Source organism: Mauremys reevesii, linkage group 15 (genome assembly GCF_016161935.1).
Source record: "Mauremys reevesii isolate NIE-2019 linkage group 15, ASM1616193v1, whole genome shotgun sequence".
Taxonomy (NCBI): domain Eukaryota; kingdom Metazoa; phylum Chordata; order Testudines; family Geoemydidae; genus Mauremys; species Mauremys reevesii.
Window position 1 is genome coordinate 43,920,292 of NC_052637.1, and position 23,882 is coordinate 43,944,173.

The following is a 23,882-nucleotide window of genomic DNA, read 5'->3' on the forward strand; positions in this document are numbered from 1 at the left end:
TGGCAGCAGAGGTCTCGTGCCCAGCACTCCTTCCCATCTGTACCCGGGCCCCTTTCGCCTGGCAGTGCCCCCTGCCCCGGGTTGCTGTGCCTGCTGCACCCTTCTCAGGGTGGCGGGGGATCTCTGGGCAGTGGAATGGAGATTCCTCGGGCCATGATGGCTGCCTGCCTGGGCCCTTCTCTCCCACAGTTCCCTGCCTGCCCGTCTGTTACCTCGCCTGGGCGGTCTCCCCGGCAGCACCTGGGGAGCAGCATGCTGGCAGCTGGCTGGAACCCTGCGGTGCTTGGGGTGTGCCAGGGATTCCTCTGTGCCAGTTCTCCCAGCCACCTCGTCCACAGAGCGCAGGGTGTGTGAGTGGTGTGAATTTCCATCCCCCGCAAAGGCTCCGTGCTGCTGTCTGCGCATGGCTCATTGGGCTAGCAGCAAGCTGGGGTTGTCCTAGGCTGGGCTCCACACCCCACCTGTGCACTACTCCACATGGGAGTGGAACTGCCAAGCGACACAAGGAGTTGTGAGCACTACGAGGCACTGTCAATGCTGGCTGGTGGCAGCCAAGGGGCGGGGGAGACCTGCTTTCCTATAATGTGGTAAGCACTGGGCAGGGCAGCTTTGAGAATAGAGCTGGGGAAGGACGGTTGTGTGGCTACAGCCAAGCTACTGTGCCTGGCCCTTGACGTAACTGCAGTGCTGAGCCCTGGTGTGCTGTGTTCTGGGGGTTTCTTTGCCACCCATCACCCTGGTATCTGAGCACCTTGCACGTGAAGTGGGTAGCGCAGATAGCCGTGCTTTCTGCACATCCTGTCTTGTCTCTCTTCGGGGGAGGAGCTTTGGTTTGGAGATTTGGGTTCAAATGGTATTTCCTTTGTTTGGGATTTGGGGTGTCCCAGCAGCGCCAGTGTCCGTGTCACTGTTGTGTGGGAAGCTGCAGCTGTGACCTGCAGGAAGGGCCGATTGAGTCTGTAGCTGAGTTGCTAAGTCACTGTGACCACGTTCAGCATCTGGGGTAGGGCTGGTGATGCCAACTCAGGTGACGTTATCGCAAGTCTCATGGTGTTTGGTGATGGTCTTAAAGTTCCAGTTCCAGCTCTGTGATTAGGTGAGAGCCTCTGCTTTATTTTAGATCAATGTTTCTAGCTGGTTGTGCCGAAGCTCAAAAGCATGACCTGAGTGTGCCCAGCAACCTCAGACCATGAGGCAGAGAACTGCCCCACACTTTTAAAAAATGCCAAATGCTTTTTAAGACAGTCTTCTAACTTTGAGGGCCTGCCTGGGGAGTTTTACATACATGGGGCTGGTAATGCTCGGAATCGATCCAGTCAAATCTGGAGGGATCAGACCAAAAGCTGGTGGCGCTGACCTTTAGAAGGGGGAGTTCCAGGAAAGGGGAAGCTAGTCAAAAAGGCCCCATCATCATAAGTGAGGAAATTTCCATGCTGAGTCTGGAGAGGTAAAGTGACTGGAGCTGCCCGAATGGTGCGTCTGGCCCAATGGAAAGAGGAAGCAGTGCAGCCAGAGCAAAGCACCAGGCTTAAATGGCATAGGACAGGAGAGTCCTGCAGCCAAAGGGGGCTGGTCCTTTAAAAAGCAGAAGTCCAGTCCTAGGGATGGCACTAGAAAGCCCACTAAGCCATGATGGAGAACATCCAATGGAAATTAGGACAGCAAAGAAGGATTTGAGAGAAAAGGCAGAAGAACAAATAATTCTTTAAATATGTCAGCAGCAGAAAGCCTGCAGGAAGCTTGATGGGTCGGCTGGACTGCCAGGGACTAAAGGGAGGAGGGTAAGGACATTGCAGAGACACTTAGTGATGTCTTTGTATTGGGCTTCATCACAGAGGATGCTGGGGAGAGAGACCTGCTCTTCTCGGGTGATCTGGGCAGGGCTGTCTTTGTGTTCTGTTTGCACTGTGCCTAGCACAACAGGTCCTGATGTGTGACTGGTGCCTCTAGGCATACCACAGTAGAAATAATTATAACAAAGCCAGAGATGACAAAACAGGAGGTGCTACTAACAGGTAGGCAATGTCATTAAAATTGGCAGCTAGTCTACAAAAAGAATTGGATGACTTTGAGGCTGAAGTAATAGAAATGGGATGAAATTTAATAGTGCAAGGTCCTGCACTTAGCAGAAGTTCTTATTAGTATCTGTGTGCCAGGGGCTCATTAGTTGGTAATGACGGGAGGCAAAAGACCTGGGTGTGCTGATCGATCACAGGAGGCCTATGGGCTGCCGATGTGTTGTGGCTGTGAGAAAGGTAAATGCGATCCTAGGATGTATGCGTTCAGTATTTCCAGTACAGCTAGGGAAGGATTAATGCCATCGTACAAGGCACTGGCAAGATCTCCCCTGCAATACCGTGTGCACTTCTGGTCCCCCCACTTCCAGAAAGCTGAATTCAGACTGGAGCAGGTGCAGAGAAGGGCTGCTAGGATGAGTGGGGGAGTGGAGAGCTGAGCTGACCAGAGGAGACTAAAGGATCGTGGCTTGTTCAGCCTAGCAGAGTGAAGGCTCAGAGGGGATCTGATTGCTCCCTCTAAACACGTTGGGGTAAACCCCAGGGAGGGCAAGGAGCTATTGACGCTAAGGACAATGCTGGGACCAGAACAAATGGGGACAAACTGTCCACGAATACTTTTAGGTAGAAAGTAGAAGACGGTTTCTAGCTGTTAGAGGAGGGAGGTTCTGGAACAGCCTCCTAATAGTAGTACTGGGGCCAACAGCCTAAGTAGTTGGAAGATGGCCTGGGTTACATCTGAGAACTATTAGCTGGCATACAGTAATTGGATTGAAAGATGGCTACAGGTCTCAAAATGTAACTCTAAATGGGGAATCTCCATTGAGCAGGCATGTTCCTAGTGAGGACCCACAGGGATCAGTACATGGTCCCATGTTATTTAACATTTGTATCCCTGACCTGAAAGAGATCCCAGAATCCGCATGGATAGTTTACAGATGACATAAACCTTGTCGGGGGGGTGAATAATGAAGAAGACAGGTCTCTGATTCAGAGCAATCTGGATCACTTGGTAGGCTGGGTGCCAGTAAACAGTATGCATTTTCATATGGCTAAATGTAAATGTCTTCATCTAGGAACAAAGGATGTAGGCCATGCTTACAGGGATGGGAAGCAGTGACAGAAAAAGACTAGGGGGTTGTGGTGGATAATCCACTGAACGTGAGCTCCCAGTGTGAGGCTGTAGTCAAAGGACCAATGCGATCCTGGGATGCATAAATGGGAATCTCGGTTAGGAGCCGAGAGGAGATTTTAGCTCTGTATTTGGCACTGGAATAAGGTGTAGGTTTTTACCAGGGCGGGTAATTAACGATTGGAATGGTTTACAAGGGTTGTGGTGGATTCTCCCTCACTGGCAATTCTTTACATCCGGATGGGATGTTCCTCTAGCAGCTCTGCTCTAGGCATTCTTTGGGGCAGGTCTCGCCTGTGTTAGACAGGAGGTCAGACTAGATGGTCACAATGGTCCCATCGGCACTTGGAATCTATGGAGCTATGTGACAGAATTGGAGAGTTGTAAATGTTTGGGGGATTTTTCAAGGGGCTAGGGAACCGCAGAAACACAATTGAAATGATGACGCCAGTGGAATGGCTAGAGGAACATAGGCAGCTGTTAAAGCAGTATGACAACTCTAAAAGAAAATTGTGCCTCTGAATCCACTAGAATGGTAAGGCGCCAAGGTGGAGACACACGGCCGGGAGAGAGGACTGGCCCCCAGACGTTGAAGGTGGGTTTCCTGCTCAGGCCTCAGGCCAGGCACAGCCAGTCCCTGGAGTAGGAAGGCAAGGAACTGAAGTCTGATGAGTGCCGCTGGGGCGGGAGAAAGGTGTCTGCTGGTGACTCTGCTGAGAGGCGCTGGCCTGTGCCAGCGGCGGGAGGCCGGCGGAGGTTCGCCCTGTCCCGGGCACGTGGAGCGGTGCAGTCGGGGTTGTGACGCCCCCGGGCTGGCTCCTGCGGGGGCCGCCCCTGCTCGCAGCGCACCTCGGGTCCCGGGGGAAGAGGGAGCCGGGCTCCGGCCAGCCGGGGGTTAACGCTGGGCCGGGCGCGGCTCGCATTGGAGGGGAGGCGCCGGGCCGCTGCCGCCGCGGGAGCCCGGGGCCGATGGGCTGGTGCGGGCCGGTGAGCGGGGACCTGCCGCGCTCCGGGCCCGGGGGGTGTGTGTGCGGGGGGGGGAGTCGCTGCTGAGGGCCCGGCCCCGGGATCCCGGCGTGGCCGCTCCGCCCCCTGGGTCCCTGGCCGGGGACAGCCCGTCGCTGCACGGGGGCGGGACGCGCTCGGATGGGGGCTGGGCGGGTGGCGGGGGCGTTTACACGGAGTTCGGGTCCTTGGCGGCTCCCCCTGTAGCGCCCCCTCCGATTCTCGGTCCTTGCGCCGAGAGCCCGGATCCCGGGCGGGCTGGGGTACGGGGGACCCCGGGTTGGCCTGGCACTTGCAGTGGGGCAAGGGCGCTGTAGGCGGGGAGGGGGGGGCGCTCACATAGCAGCACCTGTCAGCGGAGCCCCCGTGAGCCGCAGGGATGTGGCAGCCTGCAAGGAGCTCCCCCAGCCCTGGGGGCGGGGCGGGGGCTGGCCATGACCCGGTGGGGCGGCCCCTCGGATTCTGCAGGTTGTTTTCCCAGAGCTCTGCACGGGCTACCTGGCAAGGAGAGAGGAGCTGGGATGTGTGTGTGTGGGGGCGGCTCCTGAGCCCAGCTGGTGGATGTCTGCTGCAGTGAGAGTGAGATAGGAGCATCCCCTTGGGAGACTCCAGGGGCAGGAAGGACACATTGGAGGGGGGGTCTTTGCACAGCTCTCCCCTCTTTGCAGAGGGATCTGCTCTGAATGAGCTGGGCACTGGCACACTCATCCCACAAGCGGGGAGAGGCCCAGCCAGTCGTAATGCATGTGATTTGCTGGCTGAAATGGTAGCTTCCTGCAGGACTTGTCTGGTGCTCTGTCTTCGGGAGGCATAATGCTAGGGAACCTTATCTGCTGGCTGGGAACCAGGACGCCTGGGTTCTATTCTCAGCGCTGCTACTGACTTGTGAGGCCTTGGACAGAGTCACTTTCCTCTCTGTGACTCAGTTTCCCAGACGGTGTGAGGGATAGTGAGGACTGGGATGGCACCGCCATGCTCCTTCTGCTCCACAAGCTGGGGGTGGGGTGGGGTGGGGAACTAAGTGCAGGGGGAACTGAAATGCAGCCAGCTCTGGAGCCGAGGGCAGGGGAGATGGAGCAGGCAGCACCCAGGTGAGCCCCCTGCTCTTCTGGCAAGTTGTGCTGGGATCTGTGCCGTCTCCCCGGGCTCTGCTGCCGCTGGGAGCCCGATGGCTGGCGCGCTGAGCTGCCCTCGGGTGTTATTCCAGGTGTGAGCAATCCCTCCCCCTCTCTGTTGCTGGGGGGCACAAGCGCATGGGCCCATGCCCCTGCAGCAGGAGGGCTGCACAAGGGAAGTTACGTGACTTCATGGCATTTGTTGCTCTGCCCGTCCTCCCCACGTGACCCGCCGGAGCAGTACCTAGCCCTTGAAGAGTTGTCTCCTTTGTATGCAGCAGATGCAGCATGTTCAGCTTTGGGCTCCTGCCTGCATGTTAAAAGCTGCAAAGCAACAAAAAGCAGCTTCCCTTGTTGTTTGGTTTGTCTATTCAGGCGGCACAATGGGCCCTTGTTGTGTCAGGAGCTCTATCTCCTCTCGGAGACAGACCCTGGGCTGGGCTCCCAGTTAATCTCTGCCAAGGGCAGGGTCCCTGTCCCCCCTTGGAGTGTGTTTGGAGGGGGTGGTTGTGTGGAGGGGGAGGGACCTTCTGCAGTGGCTGCTTTCTGGCTAAAAAGGTTTGAGCCAGTTCCCTGGTCTTGGCCTCCCGTAGCCCTGTTAATTGTGGGCGGGGAGGGGGTTTAGCCAGCTGGCCCTTTGCAGCCACTCTCCCTGTGTTTACTTGGCTGGTGGCAGGCCCTGGGCAGAGCTCACTGCTCTGTCCTGGGCTGCTGAATCAGCAGGAATCTGGCAGCGTCAAGCCAGGAGGGAGCCCCCCTCCGCCAGCGCTGGCTTGTTGGGGAGGAGTGTGGAATGTGAAGGACACTCGCACTCCTCGGGTGGAGCTCCCAGCGTGCCCCGCCACCCCACTGCCTGGGGCCTGGAAAGGGCAGGGATCCCGGGGGAAGGGGCCGTGGCCCATGTACGCAGATAGGTGGGCCCTGCAGCCAGGAATAAGGGCCTGGATGAGCTAACATCCAGAGGACCCCTGCTCCTGCAGGCCCCTGTGAAAGGGGTGCTGTGTTACCCTTGCTGGCTTGCCCAGGAACTGCCTTCTGGGTGCAGGGGGCCGTGGCTGGGAGCAGGAGGTTGAGTTTCTGGGCGGGTTGTGGGAGGCTCCTGAGGTGGGAGTAGCCCCCAGACACGGTCTTTGGCTGAAGGCAGGTTTGAGGCCAGACCTGGCGTGCGGTGCTCACTCAGCTCTCCCCGTGGTCCAGCACGGCTGTTCTCTGCCTGCAGGTGCCAGAGCGGGGCCCTGGGGAGGCCAGTAGCAAAGCCAGATTCATCCCTGGAAAAGGGGTCAGGCAGTGCAGACCCCAAGCTGTAGTCAGGAGTCAGGCTGCTGGGGCAGAGTGAGTGGTGGTAGCCCCTGGGGAGCGTTGCTTGCTAGGCAGGGCTGACCTCCCCAGTCCTGTCCTGCTCCGGGACCGTGGGGGGCACAGATGGAGTCCAGACACCTCAGCATAGCACAGCAGCATAGCCAGGGGAGCTTGGGCAGCGCAGGACTCGGGAGGGTGCATGTGCCAGGCCTAATCCTCTCTCCTCTCCCCTCGCAGTCCCCAGCGACCTGACCCCAGAGGAGTGCCAGGAGCTGGAGAACATCCGTCGCCGCAAGCAGGAGCTACTGGCCGACATACAGGTGAGGGAGTGGGAGGCCAAGGGGTGGAAGGTGCTGGAGAGCAGCCCAGCTCTGCTCAGACCTGGAATTATCCGCAGGTGCCCTTCATTCTGAGATGCGCTCTGGGCCAGGCCTGGCTGGAGCGTGGGACGCTTTCCCCGTCGGCATGTGGAGCTCTGCAGCTGGCCTGCTGTTCCTCTCCCCTTCTCGCCCCAGATGCTCTGTTCTTGGCAGCCCTTCTGGCCTCAGCACCGTCACCGCGGGAGAGGGACGAGTGTCACGGCACAACAGTGTGCAGGGCGTTCCTCTGCGCTGCTGCTGCCCGGGGAAGAGGGAGGGGAGAGAAATTGCTGAAGGGCTCAATTAGCCATTGTAGCTCCCTGTGCGAGCATCACCTCACTGTGGCCTTCCCCTGCTCTCGACCGGGCTTGTCAGGTCGCTGTGGCTTGTGGCAGTGATGGGGATGCGCTCTCCCCTCTGGCCCTTGCTCCTCCCAGCCTGTGAGAAGGGCCCTGTCACCTGCCCCTCCAGCCTCAGCCCAGGGGCCCCAGTCAGTGCTGTCAGGGAACATTGCTCTCAAAGCCAGGCCGGCCGGCTGGGAGCAGCTCCCAGCTCACGCACCATCCCCCTCTCCTCCCCCACACCTTGGCTCCCCAGAGCAGCTCTTCCTCTGATGTTTCTGGGGCAGAGCACGGGGGCCAAAGGGAAGCAAGTCGAGGAGGCTGAAGCCGGCCTGCTGGGTGCTGGGGGCAGAGTGGAGCAGGCCAGGAGCCGGCCGTGGCTATGCCCCCCATTGGCAGTGCACGGTGCTGTCTCTCCCAGAGATGCCCCCTTCTCCCTACAGCTGGGGGCTGGGTGGGGGCCAGTCCTTGGGCTGGTTGCACTGATCTCATGGGGTGCCCTGGCAGGGCCCGTCTCCCAGTCTGTTCTCTCGAGTGTCTTGCATTTTCTGTATTTCACATTGGTGCCTTTTCTGATGACCTATGACCCCTCCCGAGGGCCCAGGTGCTGGCTGTGTCCTGTGGTGCAGCCAGGGGGCGATTGGGGGCTGCTGAGTTCTGGTTGCTGAGTGGGGTGCTGGGGCCCATCTGGGACACTTGTCAATCATGTCAGTGATTAAGGCAGCGGAGTCTAATTACCGCCATATGCTGGGCATGAACTAAAAGGATTAGAGTGTAATTACGTTAACCTCTGGGCCTCTTCCTTCCTGTGGGAGCAGAGCGCCTTGGTGCTGCTTGGAGATTAGCGCCCACAGCGCTGCCGGCTCCCCGTTCACTAGCTGAGCGCTGCCACCAGCTTGCTGGGTTGCAGCACTGCACCTCAGGGTGGGGCTCGCTGGGGTCTCCGGGCTGCTCTGGCCTTGGCACTCACCCCAGCTGAGGGCCAAGGCTGCCCTCCTGTCTGGGTGGGGGGTTCCTGGCCTGGCGGGCACAGTTAACCTTGGGCTGTATCTGGCACGGTCTGTGTCCCTTGCCTGTCTGTCTGGGCTTGTCCTGGCAGAACAACGCAGAGCCTGGTTCCGGGTGCACCGCTCCAGGGAGTGCTGGCCCTAGGCTCGGAGCAGGGATCCAGGCTGTGTGAGCCTGGACAGGTCATTCCCCTCCGTGGGGCTTGGGAGGGTGGGTGAGTTATGGGGTGTGAGCTCCTGGATTGAGGGAGGTGGTGAGCCCCCCCATGCCATGGTGAGAGGTCCTTGCTCCCCGCTCACCACGTGTGTCTGTCTCTCTTAGCGGCTGAGAGATGAGATAGCAGAAGTGACCAATGAGATTGAGAACCTGGGATCCACGGAAGAGAGGTGAGTCCTGCCCGTGGCCCGGCTGGCTGCGCGAGACGGGGAGCAGCCACGTTTGGCTGAGCAGAGTGGCATCCAGCTCCCTGGCGCTGTGCAGCCTGCCCCCAAGCCGCAGGCTGTTCCTGGGGCCCAGTCCCTGCAGGGGGAAACAAGGCCCCAGAGGAGCCTGAGCACCAGCAGCCTTAGCTGTGCCCGGTGGGTGTGGGGACGAGCCGGGAGTTTCTCAGGCTCTCGGCCCAGCGTAACCCCAGCCTGGCTGCTGGCTAAGGAGGCCACAGTCCCATGAGCGCCAGCGCGGGCTGGAATTCCCAGACCGCCTCTTATTCCTTAATGCGGTAACGGGATCTCCGGCCTGATCCGCTGCTCCAAATGGCCCTGTTTTTCCACGGCCCAGCCCCTCCGTCTGGCCTTGGAGACTGTCTGCCTTTGTTATTCTGAGCTGGTGCAGGCGGTGCCAGCGCAGGATTAGGGAGCCCTGATGGCCAATGGAAACTGACTTGCAGCGTCACTTCCAATCACCCTCACGTCAGGGTTCCCCTCCCCCTGGAGTCACACCGTGCGAAGCTGCAGCCTGCTGGGCCAGAGCTCCCAGGCCCTCAAGTCCCCATCCATTCCCGAGAGCAGCGTGCGGGGCCAGACGGGAGCAGCTTCCTGTGCACTTAGTCTGCACAAAGCCCCTTCTAGTCCCCGGGCTGTGCCCGCACTGGGCCCGGGGCAGGCATGCCAGCTCTGCGGGGCAGGGCCTGCCTCCTGGTTTTCCTGGCATGCGGCGGGATCCTTTAACAATGAGGGGCTGAGGGCTCTGAGAACCTCCCCCCAAAACAGCTCTTTAAAATGGCCTGGTGCCCTGGGCTCTGGCTCGTGCCGTGTTCAGGGGCTGCAGCCTCCAGACCCAGGCGTAGAGAGCAGGGGGTTCCTACTCAGCCTGGGTGGGGCTCACATGGATCTCTCTGGGGTTGAGAAGAGGCTGCAGGCTGGCACAGGGAGTCTGCTCTGGCTGCTGAGCGCCTGCCTCTCCAAGGCCGGGAGCCTGGCTGCTCCCGGAGTTCAGAGCTGGCCTTTGTGCATTACAGGAAAACCATGCAGAGGAACAAGCAGGTGGCAATGGGCAGGAAGAAGTTCAACATGGACCCCAAAAAGGTAAGGGCAGTGCCTCCGGGGCTGGGCTGCAGGCAGAGACAGAGAGCTGCAATCACAGCTCCAGGGGAAGGTGCTGGTTCCTGCCCCGTTCAGCCTGTGGTCCAGGCACTGCCAATGCAGCCTCTCCAGGTCGCTGGGACAGATGTTCCAGGCCGTGCTCCATGTTGGGATTTGGGAACCCCACGTACTGGACAGAATGGAAGGGTCTGGGGATGGGGCACCCCATCCACAGAGGGGGCTTCTCACTGTTGCACTGCTTCTGTCTCCGGGGTCCCCTTCCCATGGGGGCTGGAGCACTGCTGGATTCCCGGGCTCCCTTGGGAGGATGGCTTCCTGGGTGATGGGACCCTTGGCAGGGGACAGCCTCCTGCGCCCAGAGGGCTCCTGACGGTTGCTCGCAGCAAGGGCTCCCTGTGCTGGGCTGGTGATGGGGATGCTGAGGAGCCTCCTGCCCCTCCTGGCATGTGCCCGTCAGTGCTGAGAGCTGGAGTCACAGGCCTTGTTCTCCCGCCTTCCCAGGGGATCCAGTTCCTGATTGAGAACGACCTGCTGAAGAACACCTGCGAGGACATCGCCCAGTTCCTCTACAAGGGGGAGGGGCTCAACAAGACGGCCATTGGCGACTACCTGGGCGAGAGGTACCAGCTGCTGGCCAGGGTGGTGGCATCTGTGGATCACTGCAGGGGGCAGGGAGGAATCTCCTCTCGGTGCCTTATGGGATGGGCCCACTAGGCTGGGCTAAGGTGCCAGGGATTGGCTGCTGCCAGAGCAAGGACATGGGGCTGGCAGTTCCCGTCTGCCCGCGGGCCCTGTGGCCATGGCAGCAGTGGGAGGGGCGTGTGGGGGTTGCTGGAGTGGAGGACGTGCAGGAGTGAAGGCAAAGGAGCTGCTAGCTATTGGCAGCGCAGGTGTCCCACTGGCATCCCCTAGCGCTTCACAGAGGTGGCAGGGCCCCACTCCAGACCCAGCCTGTACCACACATGGTCAGGGGGGCGGAGGGGACAGAGCAGCTACCAGGCCTCTGAAATGAGCAGCTTGTGCCAGTGCCCATAACCTGCCCCCGGCTTGGTGCTGGGCTCCAGGATGGGCATGGGCAGCCCTCAAGACTTATGGGAGGCCTGGGGGTGGGGCTGTACCTGTGTCTAGGGCTGGGCCAGGCATGGGGCAGGGCTGCCCCCCCGGGGTGAGGATGCTACTGCAGCCCACAACCCTGGGGAGGGCTGAGTGTCTGTCACAGGTGCAGGGGGCTGGGTGGGGCAGAGTGCAACCTGGGGGTGTGGTGCAGCCATGACTGGGGCCCCTGGGCTCTGCCTTTGTCCCGGCAGAGACGAGTTTAACATCCAGGTCCTGCACGCCTTCGTGGAGCTGCACGAATTCACTGACCTCAACCTGGTGCAAGCGCTGCGGTGAGTGTGCGCGTGGGGGGCTGAGCTGTCTCCTTGGGCACCTGTCTCCCCATCCCCATGCGCATGGGTGAGCCCTGGCGGGGTGCCCAGGGTGCTCTGGCAGGGGCTGGTCTGGTGGGGATTGTCCCCTGCCCTTGTGGGGTGTCAGCCTGAAATGGGGGAGGAGGGACTCCGAGGCCATGCACCCTATCCCTGATACCCACCCCTGTCCCGCAGGCAGTTCCTGTGGAGTTTCCGCCTGCCGGGCGAGGCGCAGAAGATCGATCGGATGATGGAGGCGTTTGCCCAGCGGTACTGTCAATGCAATCCCGGCGTCTTTCAGTCCACAGGTACCAGCACTCCCCACAGGGCAGGGCACTCTGACGGACGGGCCTCAGGCTGCCCCAGAGTGCCTCGTTGCCAAGCCAACTCCAAACCCAGAGGCCCCTGGAGAGAGCAGGAGAGGTCTGCCTGATCCCTGGCTCTGACGCCCCCATGCTGCTGGGGGCATGGGGTCTGCATTGCCCTGGGGGCCCAGGGAGGGAGTGGAGGCCCGGTGTGGCCGTGTCTGCCAGGAATGAGCCTGGGGACTGCTTTGTCCAGGGTGCTCCCAGCCTGGCCTCTCTGCCCGTCACCGTGTGCCTGGCCTGCCCGGGGCCCAGCTGACCTGCCTCTCTCTGCCCTGCAGACACCTGCTACGTCCTCTCCTTCGCTATCATCATGCTGAACACCAGCCTGCACAACCCCAACGTCAAGGACAAGCCCACGGTGGAGCGATTCATCGCCATGAACCGCGGCATCAATGACGGGGGCGACCTGCCGGAGGAGCTGCTCAGGGTGAGGGGGTGGGCAGGCAAGGGGTACTGCCTTGGCTGGCCCCAGGCTCTACTCCCTGGGCCCCGGGGAGCTTCGCCCTGGATTTGACCCTCGTGTGCTTCTCTCTGTGCCAGAATCTCTACGAGAGCATAAAGAACGAACCCTTCAAAATCCCTGAGGACGACGGCAACGACCTCACCCACACCTTCTTCAACCCTGACCGCGAGGGCTGGCTGCTGAAACTCGGTGAGTGCTTTACCCCAGGAGCCGAGCGGGGCCGCAGGAATGTGCCTGCAGCCTCCACCCCCTGCTCAGGGGCGCTAGCGATGGGCAGTGAGCTCCGTGGTTCAGCCTGCAGGGAAAGCTGCATGTCCTGGCCCCAGCTCTGCAGCCTCCCCAAGGCACTTTCCCCGGTAATGGAGCCCCAGTCGGTCCCACCTGGTGCTCGGTGGCACTGTGCAACCCTGCTGGCCTTCAGCGAGGCTGGCCGGGTCTCCCTGGGAATCCAGCCTCACTTTCTGGTGACTGTGTGGAATGGGATGGGGTGGACCTGGGGGATGCAGCGCTGGCAGGCAGGGACGATCCCGTGGTCAGTAGTGCTGGGAGGAAGGGGAAGGGAAAATGCTGGGGGGAGTGTCCCAGGGATCACGGTGCCAGCAGTGTGGGAGGGATGGGGGACAGACAGCCCCGGGGGCTGTGATGCTCGGGGAGGGATTGGGGGGACGGTCCCGGGGGCTGTGATGCTTGGGAGGGATTGGAGGGACGGTCCCGGGGGCTGTGATGCTCAGGGAGGGATTGGGGGCCAGTCCCCGGGGCTGTGATGCTTGGGAGGGATTGGGGGACAGTCCTGGGGGCTGTGATGCTCGGGGAGGGATTGGAGGGACAGTCCCGGGGGCTGTGATGCTCGGGGAGGGATTGGGGGAGGGACGGCCCCGGGGGCTGTGATGCTCGGGGAGGGATTGGGGGACAGACGGCCCCGGGGGCTGTGATGCTCGGGGAGGGATTGGGGGACGGTCCCGGGGGCTGCGGTGCTCGGGGAGGGATTGGGGGATGGTCCTGGGGGCAGCAATGCTGGGGGGAGGGGAAGTTCTGGGGACTTTAATGCTGGGGGGAGGGGATGGGGAGGTTCCTGGGGGCCACGGTCCTGAGAGGGAGGGCTGTGGAGGTCCAGGAGGCTGCGGTACTGGCGGGGAGGGACTGGTTGGGGGCTGGTGACGGCGCCCAGCATCTTGGCTACCTCCTGCTGGAGTGCCTCCCGCCACACTCACTCAAAGGCGAACTGCGAGCTGCCCCAGGCTGCGTGCATCTCCTCCATGCCACAGCCTGGTTCCTGGCACACCCTCCCCAGAGCATCATCACCTTGCACATCCTGGCTCCACATGCAGGCAACATGCATGGCATCCCCGCGCCCCGGCTGCAGCTCCCCATGGCACCAGCAGCCCCTCCCCAGCTGCGCGGCCACCCCGGCTCATGGGTTTCTTTGTTTCAGTAACTATGTTGGGGTTTTCTTGTCTGTGCCCCGGTCGAGAGCTGGGGCTGCAGAGACCCGACAGGCCCTGGCTGGAGCTGACTCCATCGGGAGGCTTTTCCCTGGGGCTCTTGCTGTGGTTTGGACTCTACCCTCTCACATCTCTCTGCCTTGTGCCAGCCCCGTCGGTAGCAGGAGAGGGCCTGCCACTCACACAGGACGTGCCTAGAGCAGGGCTGCCCAGCCTGCCCTCGGGCCCTCCTGGTCGCCGGCACAAGCCTGGGCTGGGGCGTTGACAGGGATCCCCTCCCACTCTCCAGGGTTCCCCAGCCTGTTGCGATGGGATGTGGGGCCTGGCTCAGGGATGGGAGAAGGGCCACATCCCCACATGGGCTCTCCATAGACAGCAGCAGACTAGCTCAGCCACAAGTACGGGTGTTGGTGTCATGTCCCTGACGCTGATCTCAGGCCATCTACCCCATCAGTCTGAGCTCTAAGCCCACTGGCCTCCAGCTGCTGGGTGCTCTGCAGCAAACTGGCTGCAGGACAGGGAAAGGGCCCTGCCTGCTGAGCGACTCACTGGGTCAATGGGCCCCAAGCAAGCCCCTGTCTAGGCCCAGCAGTCCCAAGTGCTGGCTGTTTGCAGCTGGGCTGCTGCCTGCCGCTCTGCCCATGCAGGGCTGTGAACCAGCAGAGCTCCTTGGCTCTGTATCCCAGGGAGTGAATCCCAGAGCCCGTGAGCCAGGCGCCCGCTGGCCGTGCTGGGCATGTGCCTGGCTGCAGGTAGCATTCCCAGTCGCCAGGCCAGCGCACGCCAGCCCGGTCCCCCTGGCACCTGTCCCCACTGCTCTAGCAGTGCCCCCTCCTGGCCAACACGAACGTGCAGCGCTGGCTGCACCAGGGCGAGGGCAGGTTTAATTTCTTTGTTTTAATTTTCTTTTCTCCCTCATTTGTATGTTTCCATGATTTTGGCTCTTCCTTTCCTTGCCCCAAACTCCAGGAGGTACGTACCCCCCTCCCTCGCTCTGCTCTGGCTGCTGGGGCTTCCTCCATTTCTTTTCTTTTTGGTTTGAATTGCTGGTGATACACTCGCTGCTGCTGCTGCCGCTGCTAACTGACCGCAGTCCCTGGGGAACTCGCTTCCGGAGGGACTAGCCCTCACGCTCTGCATCCTGGGCTGAGGGCAGGGAGTCGTCCGCCTCGGGCCCTGTGTGACCTCTGGGAGCCCTTCTCCCTGCTTGGCTGGGCAGTGGCCCTCCATAACTCAAACCCCGTCAGCCCCTCTCGAGTCTGCAGGTCTGAGCCCAGCCCCTGGGGAGGGAGCTGTGGCCATGGTGACAGCACCCCGGTGGAGCCCCAGCCTCTCTGCGCTCACAGGCCAGCTCCCATTTGAGTGATGTGTCGGGAGATGTTCGGGGTGGCTCAGCGCATCCTGCAGCATGTGAGGGGGCAGCTGCTGCAGCCCTGGGTCCACACCTCTTGCACTGGCCTGGCTTTGGGGTGCCCCTCTCACTGTGTGCTCTTGTCCTCAGAGCCAGTGCAGTGCCCCCCACTGCAAGTGGCAAAGGGAGGCCGTTTCCAGGGCTCTAGTTGCAGCTGGGAAATTGAATCCCCCTTTTCCTGGACCAGCCGTGCGGATTGCAGGGAGCCTGGGGAGCAGCCTGCTGCCAGCAGGGCTCAGGACCCCTGGTGCGTGTGGGAGGGGAGCCCATGAGTTCCCTGGGGACTGTCCCAGGTGCTGACTGGAACTGTCTGCTTGTGTTGTCTCCGCTGTGAGTCCAGGGTCTGTGTGCGGGGCTGGGCAGCGTCTGCTCCTGGGGGTGGCTGGAAGGGTCACCCCGCGGTCTGTGAGCAGAGCTTCCTCCTCCACTCCTCCCAGAATCAGCGCCCACTTCCCCGGGCAGGTGGAGAGCCGGGCAGCTTTGCCATCACTGCCCAGTGCTGGCCAAGGGGGACCCAACACCCACGATCAGCCAGGGAGTCCTCGCCACGCAGGCTGCCCTGGCATGAGAGGCTGGGCCAGGCCTCCACCCCCAAGAGCCCCAGCAGCTTCAGCTGAAGGGCACCCAAGGGCTCGCATGGGTGTTCAGGGCCCGGGTGCTCTGCGTCTCTGTGCAGACTTGGCAGTTGTGGACCCGTTCCTCACCCACGGCTCCTAGACAGACACAGCCATCCTACTCCTTGCCTCTAGCCTCATCTCCTCACCGAGCCAGTGACGTCAGAGGCCCTGGCTCGACCCTGGCAGGTGAAGTCTTCTCAGCTCCCCCTAAAGCCCTGGATTTCCCGGACTGGAAGCCCAGGCTGGCCGTGCCCAGGGCCACTGGGCCTGGCCCAACAGTGACTTCGCTCTCCATCTAAACAGCCCTCAGCAGCAGCGTCGAGCCTCTCCAAAAGACTGGCTGGCTTGGGGTGGGATGTGATCCAGGGCCTTTCCCCAGGGGTGCTGGGCCCAATCCAGCCCCCGGCAGCAGTGAGCGCCAGCTCTTGGTGGGCAGAGGGGAGTGGTGTGCAGTTCCTAGCAGGGCACCTGTCTGTCACAAAGCACCCCAGGCTGGTCCCACATGGCCCCCTCGCCTTGGGGGCTGAGCTCCATCTCACCCACTCCAGGGCACCTTGGCAGGAGCAGCTCACCCTGTTGCTATCAGGGCGTTTGCTCTCCAGGCTGTCGGCACCTTCCACAATGGGTCATTCCTGCCCTGACTGAATGGGGCTGGGTCCAGGGGGGGAGGGATAGCTCAGTGGTTTGAGCATTGGCCTGCTAAACCCAGGATTGTGAGCTCAATCCTTGAGGGGGCCACTTAGGGATCTGGGGCAAAAATTGGTCCTGCTAGTGAAGGCAGGGGGCTGGACTCAATGACCTTTCAAGGTCCCTTCCAGCTCTAGGAGATTGGTACATCTCCAATTATTACCTTATTTTTACCTAGATAGACTGTCCACCCCAACCTCGACTCAGGAGTGGGGGTTCCCCTGGGCCTGGCTCTCCTGACATGTCGGCTGACCCTGGGTTCAGGGGTGGAGCTGTTCCTGGAGCTGTGCGGAGCTGCACATTTAATTTCAGGGCCAGTTTCCTATTTCGAAACTTCTGGTGTGAAACATCCACGAACCCAAATTCCAGAAACCCTGGGCTGCCGCATTCTGATGGGCCTGAAAACCCCAGAAACAGGGCCAGTGTGGGCCGCTCCATGTCAGCGCCGTACAGAAACAAGTCCTCAGTGCGGCACGTCTCTGAACCGTCTGGCTGTCAGATCAGCCCTTCCCCCCAGCTCCAGCTCCTCGATCCGCTTCTCACTGCCGCTCACGTCCGGCCACCGTGGCTTTGTGCTGCCTGTTCTGCTGCGCTGGCCCCATGCAGTCACCGAGCGGGGCTGGCTCCCGCTGCTTGTGCCCTGGCTCCGCGCTCTGCGAGACGCTTGCTTGTTCTGTCTGTTCTCGTCCGTGGGCTCTAGCTCTGCCATAGCCTAGATGTGCCCGTGAGCTGGACCCCCACCCAGGGCAGACGTGCTCCGTGCTCGGGGGCCCGGGCTTAGGGGCGGGTGTCGTGTCAACCGCGCCTCTTTACTTGGCAGGGGGCAGGGTGAAGACGTGGAAGAGACGCTGGTTCATTCTGACCGACAACTGCCTTTACTACTTCGAGTACACAACGGTGAGTGCTTCCCCCACCTGCGCAGAGTCATGGAGCGCCGCTGATGCTGGGGGGAGGAGCTGGGAGAGGCTGCGAGTGCCAGGCCCGAGCTGGGTGTATTTAGCAGGAATGTTCCTAGCCATGGGAGACAATGGGGCTCCACTTAGCTGCCCTGGGGTGCTCCACCCTAGTAGTGGGTGGCTGCACCCCCAGAACTGAGGGGCTCACTTGTAATGGCACAGAGCGGGGGACTTTTTAGATGGCTGGCTAAGGCAGTGGGGCAACCAACTTCCTCCCCTCGCAGCCCTGCTCCTGGGGGGCAGCCAGTGGCTGGCCAGGGCCGGAGTCACGCCCTTGGAGGAGCAGATCTAGATGTCAGTGGGTCCCCACAGCTCTGTGGCTAATGTCTTCCCTCTCTGCTTGGCCTCCTGCAGGATAAGGAGCCTCGTGGCATCATCCCCTTGGAGAACCTGAGCATCCGCGAGGTGGAGGACTCCAAAAAGCCCGTGAGTCTCTGCACGGCCCCTGCCCGTGGTGGGAGGGGGAATCTCCAGCTGGGAAGTTTCTCCTTACTGGGCTGTGTGCATTTCTCCAGCAGAAGCCCCTGGGGTCTCTGGGTTTGGGGGACGTAGTGTGAATGTTGGCCTGGGCCCTGCTGGGCAAGGAGAGAGCCTGGGGCTGCAGCATTCTCCCCTCATGACCAGGCACATGGGGTAGGGGCTGTTGCCCCTGTAGTGGGGGCAGCTGGCATCAGGGCAGCATTGGTGTTGCTCATTCAGACCTGCTCGCTGCTTTGGCCCCAGATGCCCAATCCTTCCCTGGCAGAGGATGGGCCGTGCCCGCCCCTCGTCTCCAGCACCCGGCTCTGTGGCAAGCTGCTGGACCGGACAGCTGCAGTATAGTGATTGCAGTAGAAGCATTTCTTGTTGCACACTTAGTATTTCACCCAAGGGGGTGACATTCCCAGGCCGTAACTGGACGGGAGGGCATGTGTGACTCCCAGGCCTTCCCTCTACCCTGCTCCTCCGCAGTCATGGCCCCAGGCCCCCTGAGCGGCAGGGGCAGGTCCCATGTGCCTGGCTGGAGGCTGCTGCTAAAGGTTCTCCTTCCTTCTCAGAACTGCTTTGAGCTTTACATCCCGGACAACAAAGACCAAGTGATCAAGGCCTGTAAGACGGAGGCAGACGGGCGGGTGGTGGAGGGGAACCACACGGTGTATCGCATCTCAGCCCCCACCCCCGAGGAGAAGGAAGAGTGGATGAAGTGCATCAAGTGAGTGTTGCTGCCCCCCCCTGCCCCCCCGTGGCAGGGGGATTCCGCCTGGGCACTGGGCCAGGTTCTCTGGGCTGCCCCTGCAGAGGGAGGATGCTGCACTGGCCGGGCCGTGGTAGCCGGGTGACCTGCATACGTTCTCCCAAGAACTGCCCAAGGTTACCCAGAGTCTGGGGCAGAGCCTAGATCTCCTGGATCCTGGTCAGTTCCTTTGCTGCCAGGCCACACTTCCCCGCTGGGGTAGCAGCTCCTACATCGAGCTGGGGACAGGAATGACCTGGGATTTCCCTGGTCTCTTGGGGGTCTCATTTACACGTCCTTTCTCCCTGCCCAGGGCAGCGATCAGCAGGGACCCCTTCTATGAGATGCTGGCAGCGAGGAAGAAGAAAGTGTCCTCCATGAAGAGACATTAGCAGCCTGGGCCAGCCGAGTGAGGTCGGCGTTCCCAGGCAGCGAGAGGCTCCCCTCCCCTGGAGATGGAGAGAGCAGGGTGCCCGGCAAGGGCCTCTCCTGCAGCCCAGCACAGCCTGAATTCCCAGGGACTAGCTTCAGCTTTTGCAATTTCTTTACCATTGGGGGGTGGGCAGGAGTTTGGGGGGGGCTGGGAGGGTCCTAGGGCCACAGCGAAGAGCCTGCAGCTACGGTCGTCGTCGGCAAAGCAGCCTCCTTGCGAGATGAGCAGGAGTTTGGGGCTGGCATCTCCCTTCTGGGCTCCCTTCCTAGGGAGCCGTTTTCAGGCCCTAGGCCAGGTCCGGATGGCCTGGTGGGGGAGCGAGACACGTCACCTGCAAGGAGCTCACGGAGGATTCGTCAGCGATGCGTCTGCCCCAGCTGGAGCCCTGAGGCCAGCAGCCAGGGCTGGGGCGGGAAGTGTCGGGCGTGATCTCTGCGGCGGGTCGATGTGTATGGGGCAAAGGCACCTGTACACACCTGTGGGGAGGGGCAGGGCGGGTGTGATGGGAGCTCTGGGAGCCCTGCCCAAGCCTGGGGCCACCTCCTGCTCGACTCTGCCCATGTGTCCTATACCCCGGCCCCTGGGGAGGGAGCTGCGGTGTCTTGGCATGGCCCCCAGGGCGGGGCCAGGCCGGGCTGAGCTGGGCACTTGTTTGGAAGCACTTTGGGCGTGTTCCGTCTGTCACTGCTCAGTCGGTGCTGGGCCGTTCAGCAGCAGGCGTTTCGCTTGCGAGGGGGTGGAATCGCTGAGTGGGGAGGGAGGAGGCACTTGGGTGTGAACATGACGCAAGCCAAGGGGAGCCCATGTGCCTTGCCCACCCACCTACCCTCGTTCTAGAGGGCACCAGTCTGTCCTGGGCTCCTTGGAGAGCCCAGTGAGTTCTGGGACACACGGGGCAGCTGGGCTCGTTAGAGATGGGAGCAGACGGGCACAGAGGTTCTAGGAAGGGGAGGCCAAGGGTCCGAAAACCATCATGGTGCCCTTATGTAGCCATAGCTTCCACAGATGCCCAGTGCCGAGCTGCCAGCAGGAACCCTGCTGCTCCGGCCTTCCCCTGGATCAGCCTATTCCTGGAGCTGGCACCACTGGGCCTCGTGGGCTGTGAGCAGAGCTCAGGGAGCACCCAAAGGGCTCAGCGACATCCCAGGCACACTGGAGCAGCAGGGCTGGGTTCGCCCAGGTGTCATGAGAGGGGATGGCAGAGCTTCCTGCAGAGGGAACTCCCCAGCATCCAGGCAGGGAGGGGTCGGGCTGGTGAGGGTGTCCCAGGTCCTGCTGCTAGCACAAGCTGGGGTTTGGGAATGAGGGGGCTGTGAAACCCATGGGAAGGGGGACGAGTGTCCTGAGAAGGGCTGGAACCTGCCTGGAAGGCAGCTGCTCCCAGGGGCTGAAGGAGAGGTCAGTCTGGGGCACAGGGTTCCTCTGGAAGCTGCCCCAGCCTGCGTGGCCCCCGGGCCCTGAGGCACTGGGTCTGGAGAGAGGCACCCACAGCAGTATTAGTCTATTTATCAGAGGTGTAAATATTCTGTATAGTTTTCTCCTTTAAGGTTATTTTGTATTTGTTGAAGTTCTGTGCAGAGGCCTCTCTGGCAGGGCGGGAAGTGTTTCAGGGTTTTTTAGTCTGATTCTAACTCTTTGGTTTTTTGCCACGGCCTTGTAAACTAGCGCTGAGGATCTGCAGCAAATAAACGTCAAACCTCTGCTCAGCCTCCTGCTCGTGTCTCGCCTGTTCTCTCCGCTCTCGGCTGCGTGGGGGGGCTCACACCACAACCTCTGCTGAGGGAGAGCCGCTCCCTGCCCCAGTGCTCAGCGGGGCAGCGGCAGGTCAGGGGCCCATCCGCAGCCGTGTTGGGGGCTCTCTGGCCCGCAGGACCCAGTGGGAGCTCTCGGCACTCTGTCATGAGTCACACCCCATGGGGAGCTGCGCACCCCTCCATTCTGGCCTAGGGAATAGGTTGGAGCCAAATCAGATGGTCTGGCCTGGCACTGCAGAGCGCTGGCTAGGCACTGTGCTCTGGGCATCCCTGTGCAATGGGATGGCCCCTGCAGTTTCAGATCTTTCACCTGCAGCCTGCTCCTCTCCCAGGACTGGTCGCTGGGCTAGCTGGGTCCGTCCCTCTCTTGCCTTGTGCTCTTTCTGGGCCTTGAGGTTTCTGCTCTTGGCCTGAGACACCTAGACTGTGCATGCTGCATATGGCCAGTGAGATCTGGCACCACAGGCATCTCTGCAGGGATCCCCATGACCGTCTTTGCTCTGCGTGCTGCATCAGCCAGCCTGGCTCTACCTGCAGCTCAGGGAAGGGGCGAGCAACTTGGTCATTCAGTTTGGGGCCGTTTTCTCCTCTAGCCCCCCCTTCCCTCGGGGAAACGGCTTTGCCTTTGGCAGGACTCGGCCTGGGGAAGGGGTAGTGTTAGCCCTGCTGTGCCACCGTCCTGCCCCCAGTGGCCCCGGAGTGTGGCCCAGTCCATGCGTAGGCTTTGACTGGGAAGGGGAAAGGGCCGAGCCCTACAGGCAGGATGCAATGTTAAACAAGGGAGGCACCAGGCTCCAAGTGAGAGCTGTGAACGCAGCGGGAGCCAGCGGGTTCCACCTCCAACTCAGTCAATGATCCCGCCTGGCTGCAGCAACAGTGTCTTCAGCCACCCCCCGAGGGCCCTGGGGATCTGCCAAGGGCCCCTGCCCTCTCCAGTTATCTGGGCCGTCAGCGGTTCCAGCCCTGCGGCTTTCAGTGGCTGTGATGGGCACGGGCCCCGGGGATCCCTCAGTTAAACCTGCCCAGTCGAATCTAGGGCTCGGTCTGCTCTGGTGAAACCCTGACACGCTTGGCGGCCATTTGGGGGTGGGTGCGTCGGTTGCTCACGGGGCAAAGGCTTCCCAGCTCTTGTGCTACTGTGCCTGCTTCCTGGTGGCTTGTAGGGTACCTCTGAAAGGCAGCTCGTAACCCAGCTGAGGTCTCCAGGGGGCCTGGATTGCTGCTTTCATGCCCCAGGTGAGACCACGTGAAGGAGGGGAGCAAAGTCACTGGTGCCCGTCACTGACGCCCCCTTGCCCTACTTCAACTCCTCACCCCTACACTTCTCCCACAAGCACCTCCCCTGGCCCTCCCAAGTTGGGCGTGACTGCGCTGCCTGCTGGTGAGGGCTGGGCAGGGGTGCCAGCGGCAGAACTACCTGTCTCCAGGAACTGGGCGCGTCAGGAAACATGCCTGTCACCCCACCTTCCCCCTGCCCCAGTGCAGGCTGCAATAGGCTTAAGTCCCTAAAGGTGCTCGTGTAGCAAGCTGGGGAGTGTCCTCTAGCTGCAGGGGGCCTGGTCCTGGAGCCGTACTGTGCATCCCCATTCTCACAGTGCTGGAGACGTAGCTGGGGCCTGGCCGCCTGCCCAGAGAAATGAGAACTGTTGCTGCAGTGCCTGGTGCTGATACACAGCTGCAAATGGCCCACATTTATCAGCCTGGTTAGATCAGTTACTTAGTGGGGTCCCAGGGCTTCCATGGGCTGAGATGGGAACTCTCCACACCTGGGGAGTTACAGCACTGGGGTTGACGCCACAGTCCCTGCAGGGGAACCTACTGGCTGACCGAAGCCCTATGTTCTTTGAGTGCTTGCTCACATCCGTTCCAGTTAGGCATGTGCGTGCTGCGTGCACAGTTGTTGGAAAGTTTTTCCCCTAGCAGCGCCGGTCGGGTCGGCTGCAGAGCCCCCCGCTGTGGCGCCTTCATGGCACTCAATATCTAGTTCCTTCTTACCGCCAGTGACGGTCGTTGGAACTGCAGGGACTTGCTCTCACCCTAGTTCTGCTAGCGCCAGAGACGATGCAGCATTCGGCAGGGCGGTGCTCCTGTCAGCGATTCCATAAGTCCAACCCCACCTCCAGGGTAGGGCCTGGGAGTCCTCTAACTGGAATCGACATGAGCAAGCACTCGAAGAAAAAATGGTTACTCACCATTTGAGTAACCTCTTTGAGATGTGTTGCTCATGTCCATTCCAAACCCGCCTTCCCTCTGTCGGAGCAGCTGGCAAGAAGGAACTGAGGCAGCGCTGGGTCGGCAAGGTCATATGTTGAGTGCCATGAAGGCACCACCCCGGGGGGGCTCCACAGCTGACCCCACAGGTGCTGCTAGGGGAAATACTTTCCGATGACGGCATGTGATGTGCGCACACCTAACTGGAATGGACGTGAGAGACACATCTCGAAGAACAGGCACGAGAACGCGAGTAACCGTTTTCTCAGCCTGACGCATGGCTGTCTGTGATGCGATAACTGTGGAATGACACATCTAATGAATTCCAGAAGGACAGGGAAGGTGCTAGGGGTCAGTGGGAAGAATCCTGTGGGCTTTCAGGACAATTGGAGAATAAGAACAGCCTGATTTCCCCCCCCTAAAAATTGCCATTAGGTCACACACGATACACGGACGAAGCAAACCTTGGTTGGGACAGCAGCACTTCCTCTGCCTGCAGCACCAAATGGAAACGCTGGGCCTGACTTCAGCAGGCTGCGGGACGCCGCTCTGACCAGAGCCCTGCTGACTGTGGCAAAAAGTACTTTGCAGGTTTTCCAATTTTCACCAAATTCAGCAGGGTTCTGGCCAGAGCAGGCTTGGGACAGCCAGGTGTGCAGCTCCCTAGCTGGAAGAGGCTATTGAGGGCCATGGATGCCATGTGAAATGCCTGCAGTATGCCTGGCCCCAGCTTGGTGACCTAGCAGAGGATCTGTTCCCACACGTGGTCTCATTTCAGCTCCTCTTGTCTCTACAGCCTAAGCCTGTAGGTGTCAGGAAAGCCCCACTCCCAAGTGCAGGGAAGGCAGGTGCATCCTGCTGCAGGAGCCATGGGCTGAGTCCAGATCTGTCCATTTTCTGCCTTCTCTGCAGGCCCCGGAGACGACAGCCCCCAAGGTCATTCAAAGCACCACCCCTTGCTTCAGCCCTAGAGGGAAGTGTCCCCACGGTCCCGCTTACCAGCTCTGCAGGCCAAGCTTTGGTGGCACAGGCTGATCTCAAGCAGTGACCTAAAACCCCCTTAATGCCAATTGTCAAGAGTTATGGTCCGTACATGTGCATCC

At 61.0% G+C, this 23,882-nt stretch overlaps 1 protein-coding gene across 4 annotated transcripts in view; it reads left to right on the plus strand.

Moving 5' to 3' along the window:
- Positions 1–20,528, plus strand: part of CYTH1 (cytohesin 1) — a 39,943-nt gene extending 19,415 nt beyond the window's left edge. For 2 of the 4 annotated variants that reach the window (XM_039501008.1, XM_039501006.1), the window contains exons 2-13: positions 6,804–6,886; positions 8,596–8,660; positions 9,731–9,797; positions 10,317–10,435; positions 11,123–11,203; positions 11,420–11,532; positions 11,871–12,019; positions 12,133–12,244; positions 17,033–17,109; positions 17,523–17,594; positions 18,206–18,360; positions 18,695–20,528. In XM_039501008.1, the coding sequence (XP_039356942.1) occupies positions 6,804–6,886; positions 8,596–8,660; positions 9,731–9,797; positions 10,317–10,435; positions 11,123–11,203; positions 11,420–11,532; positions 11,871–12,019; positions 12,133–12,244; positions 17,033–17,109; positions 17,523–17,594; positions 18,206–18,360; positions 18,695–18,773 (1,172 nt within the window). In that variant the 3' untranslated portion in view covers positions 18,774–20,528. Of the gene's footprint in view, positions 1–6,803; positions 6,887–8,595; positions 8,661–9,730; positions 9,798–10,316; positions 10,436–11,122; positions 11,204–11,419; positions 11,533–11,870; positions 12,020–12,132; positions 12,246–17,030; positions 17,110–17,522; positions 17,595–18,205; positions 18,365–18,694 lie in introns of those variants that run through there. The other 2 variants (XM_039501009.1, XM_039501007.1) reach the window with 2 other exon arrangements.
- Positions 20,529–23,882: the final 3,354 nt, after the last annotated feature.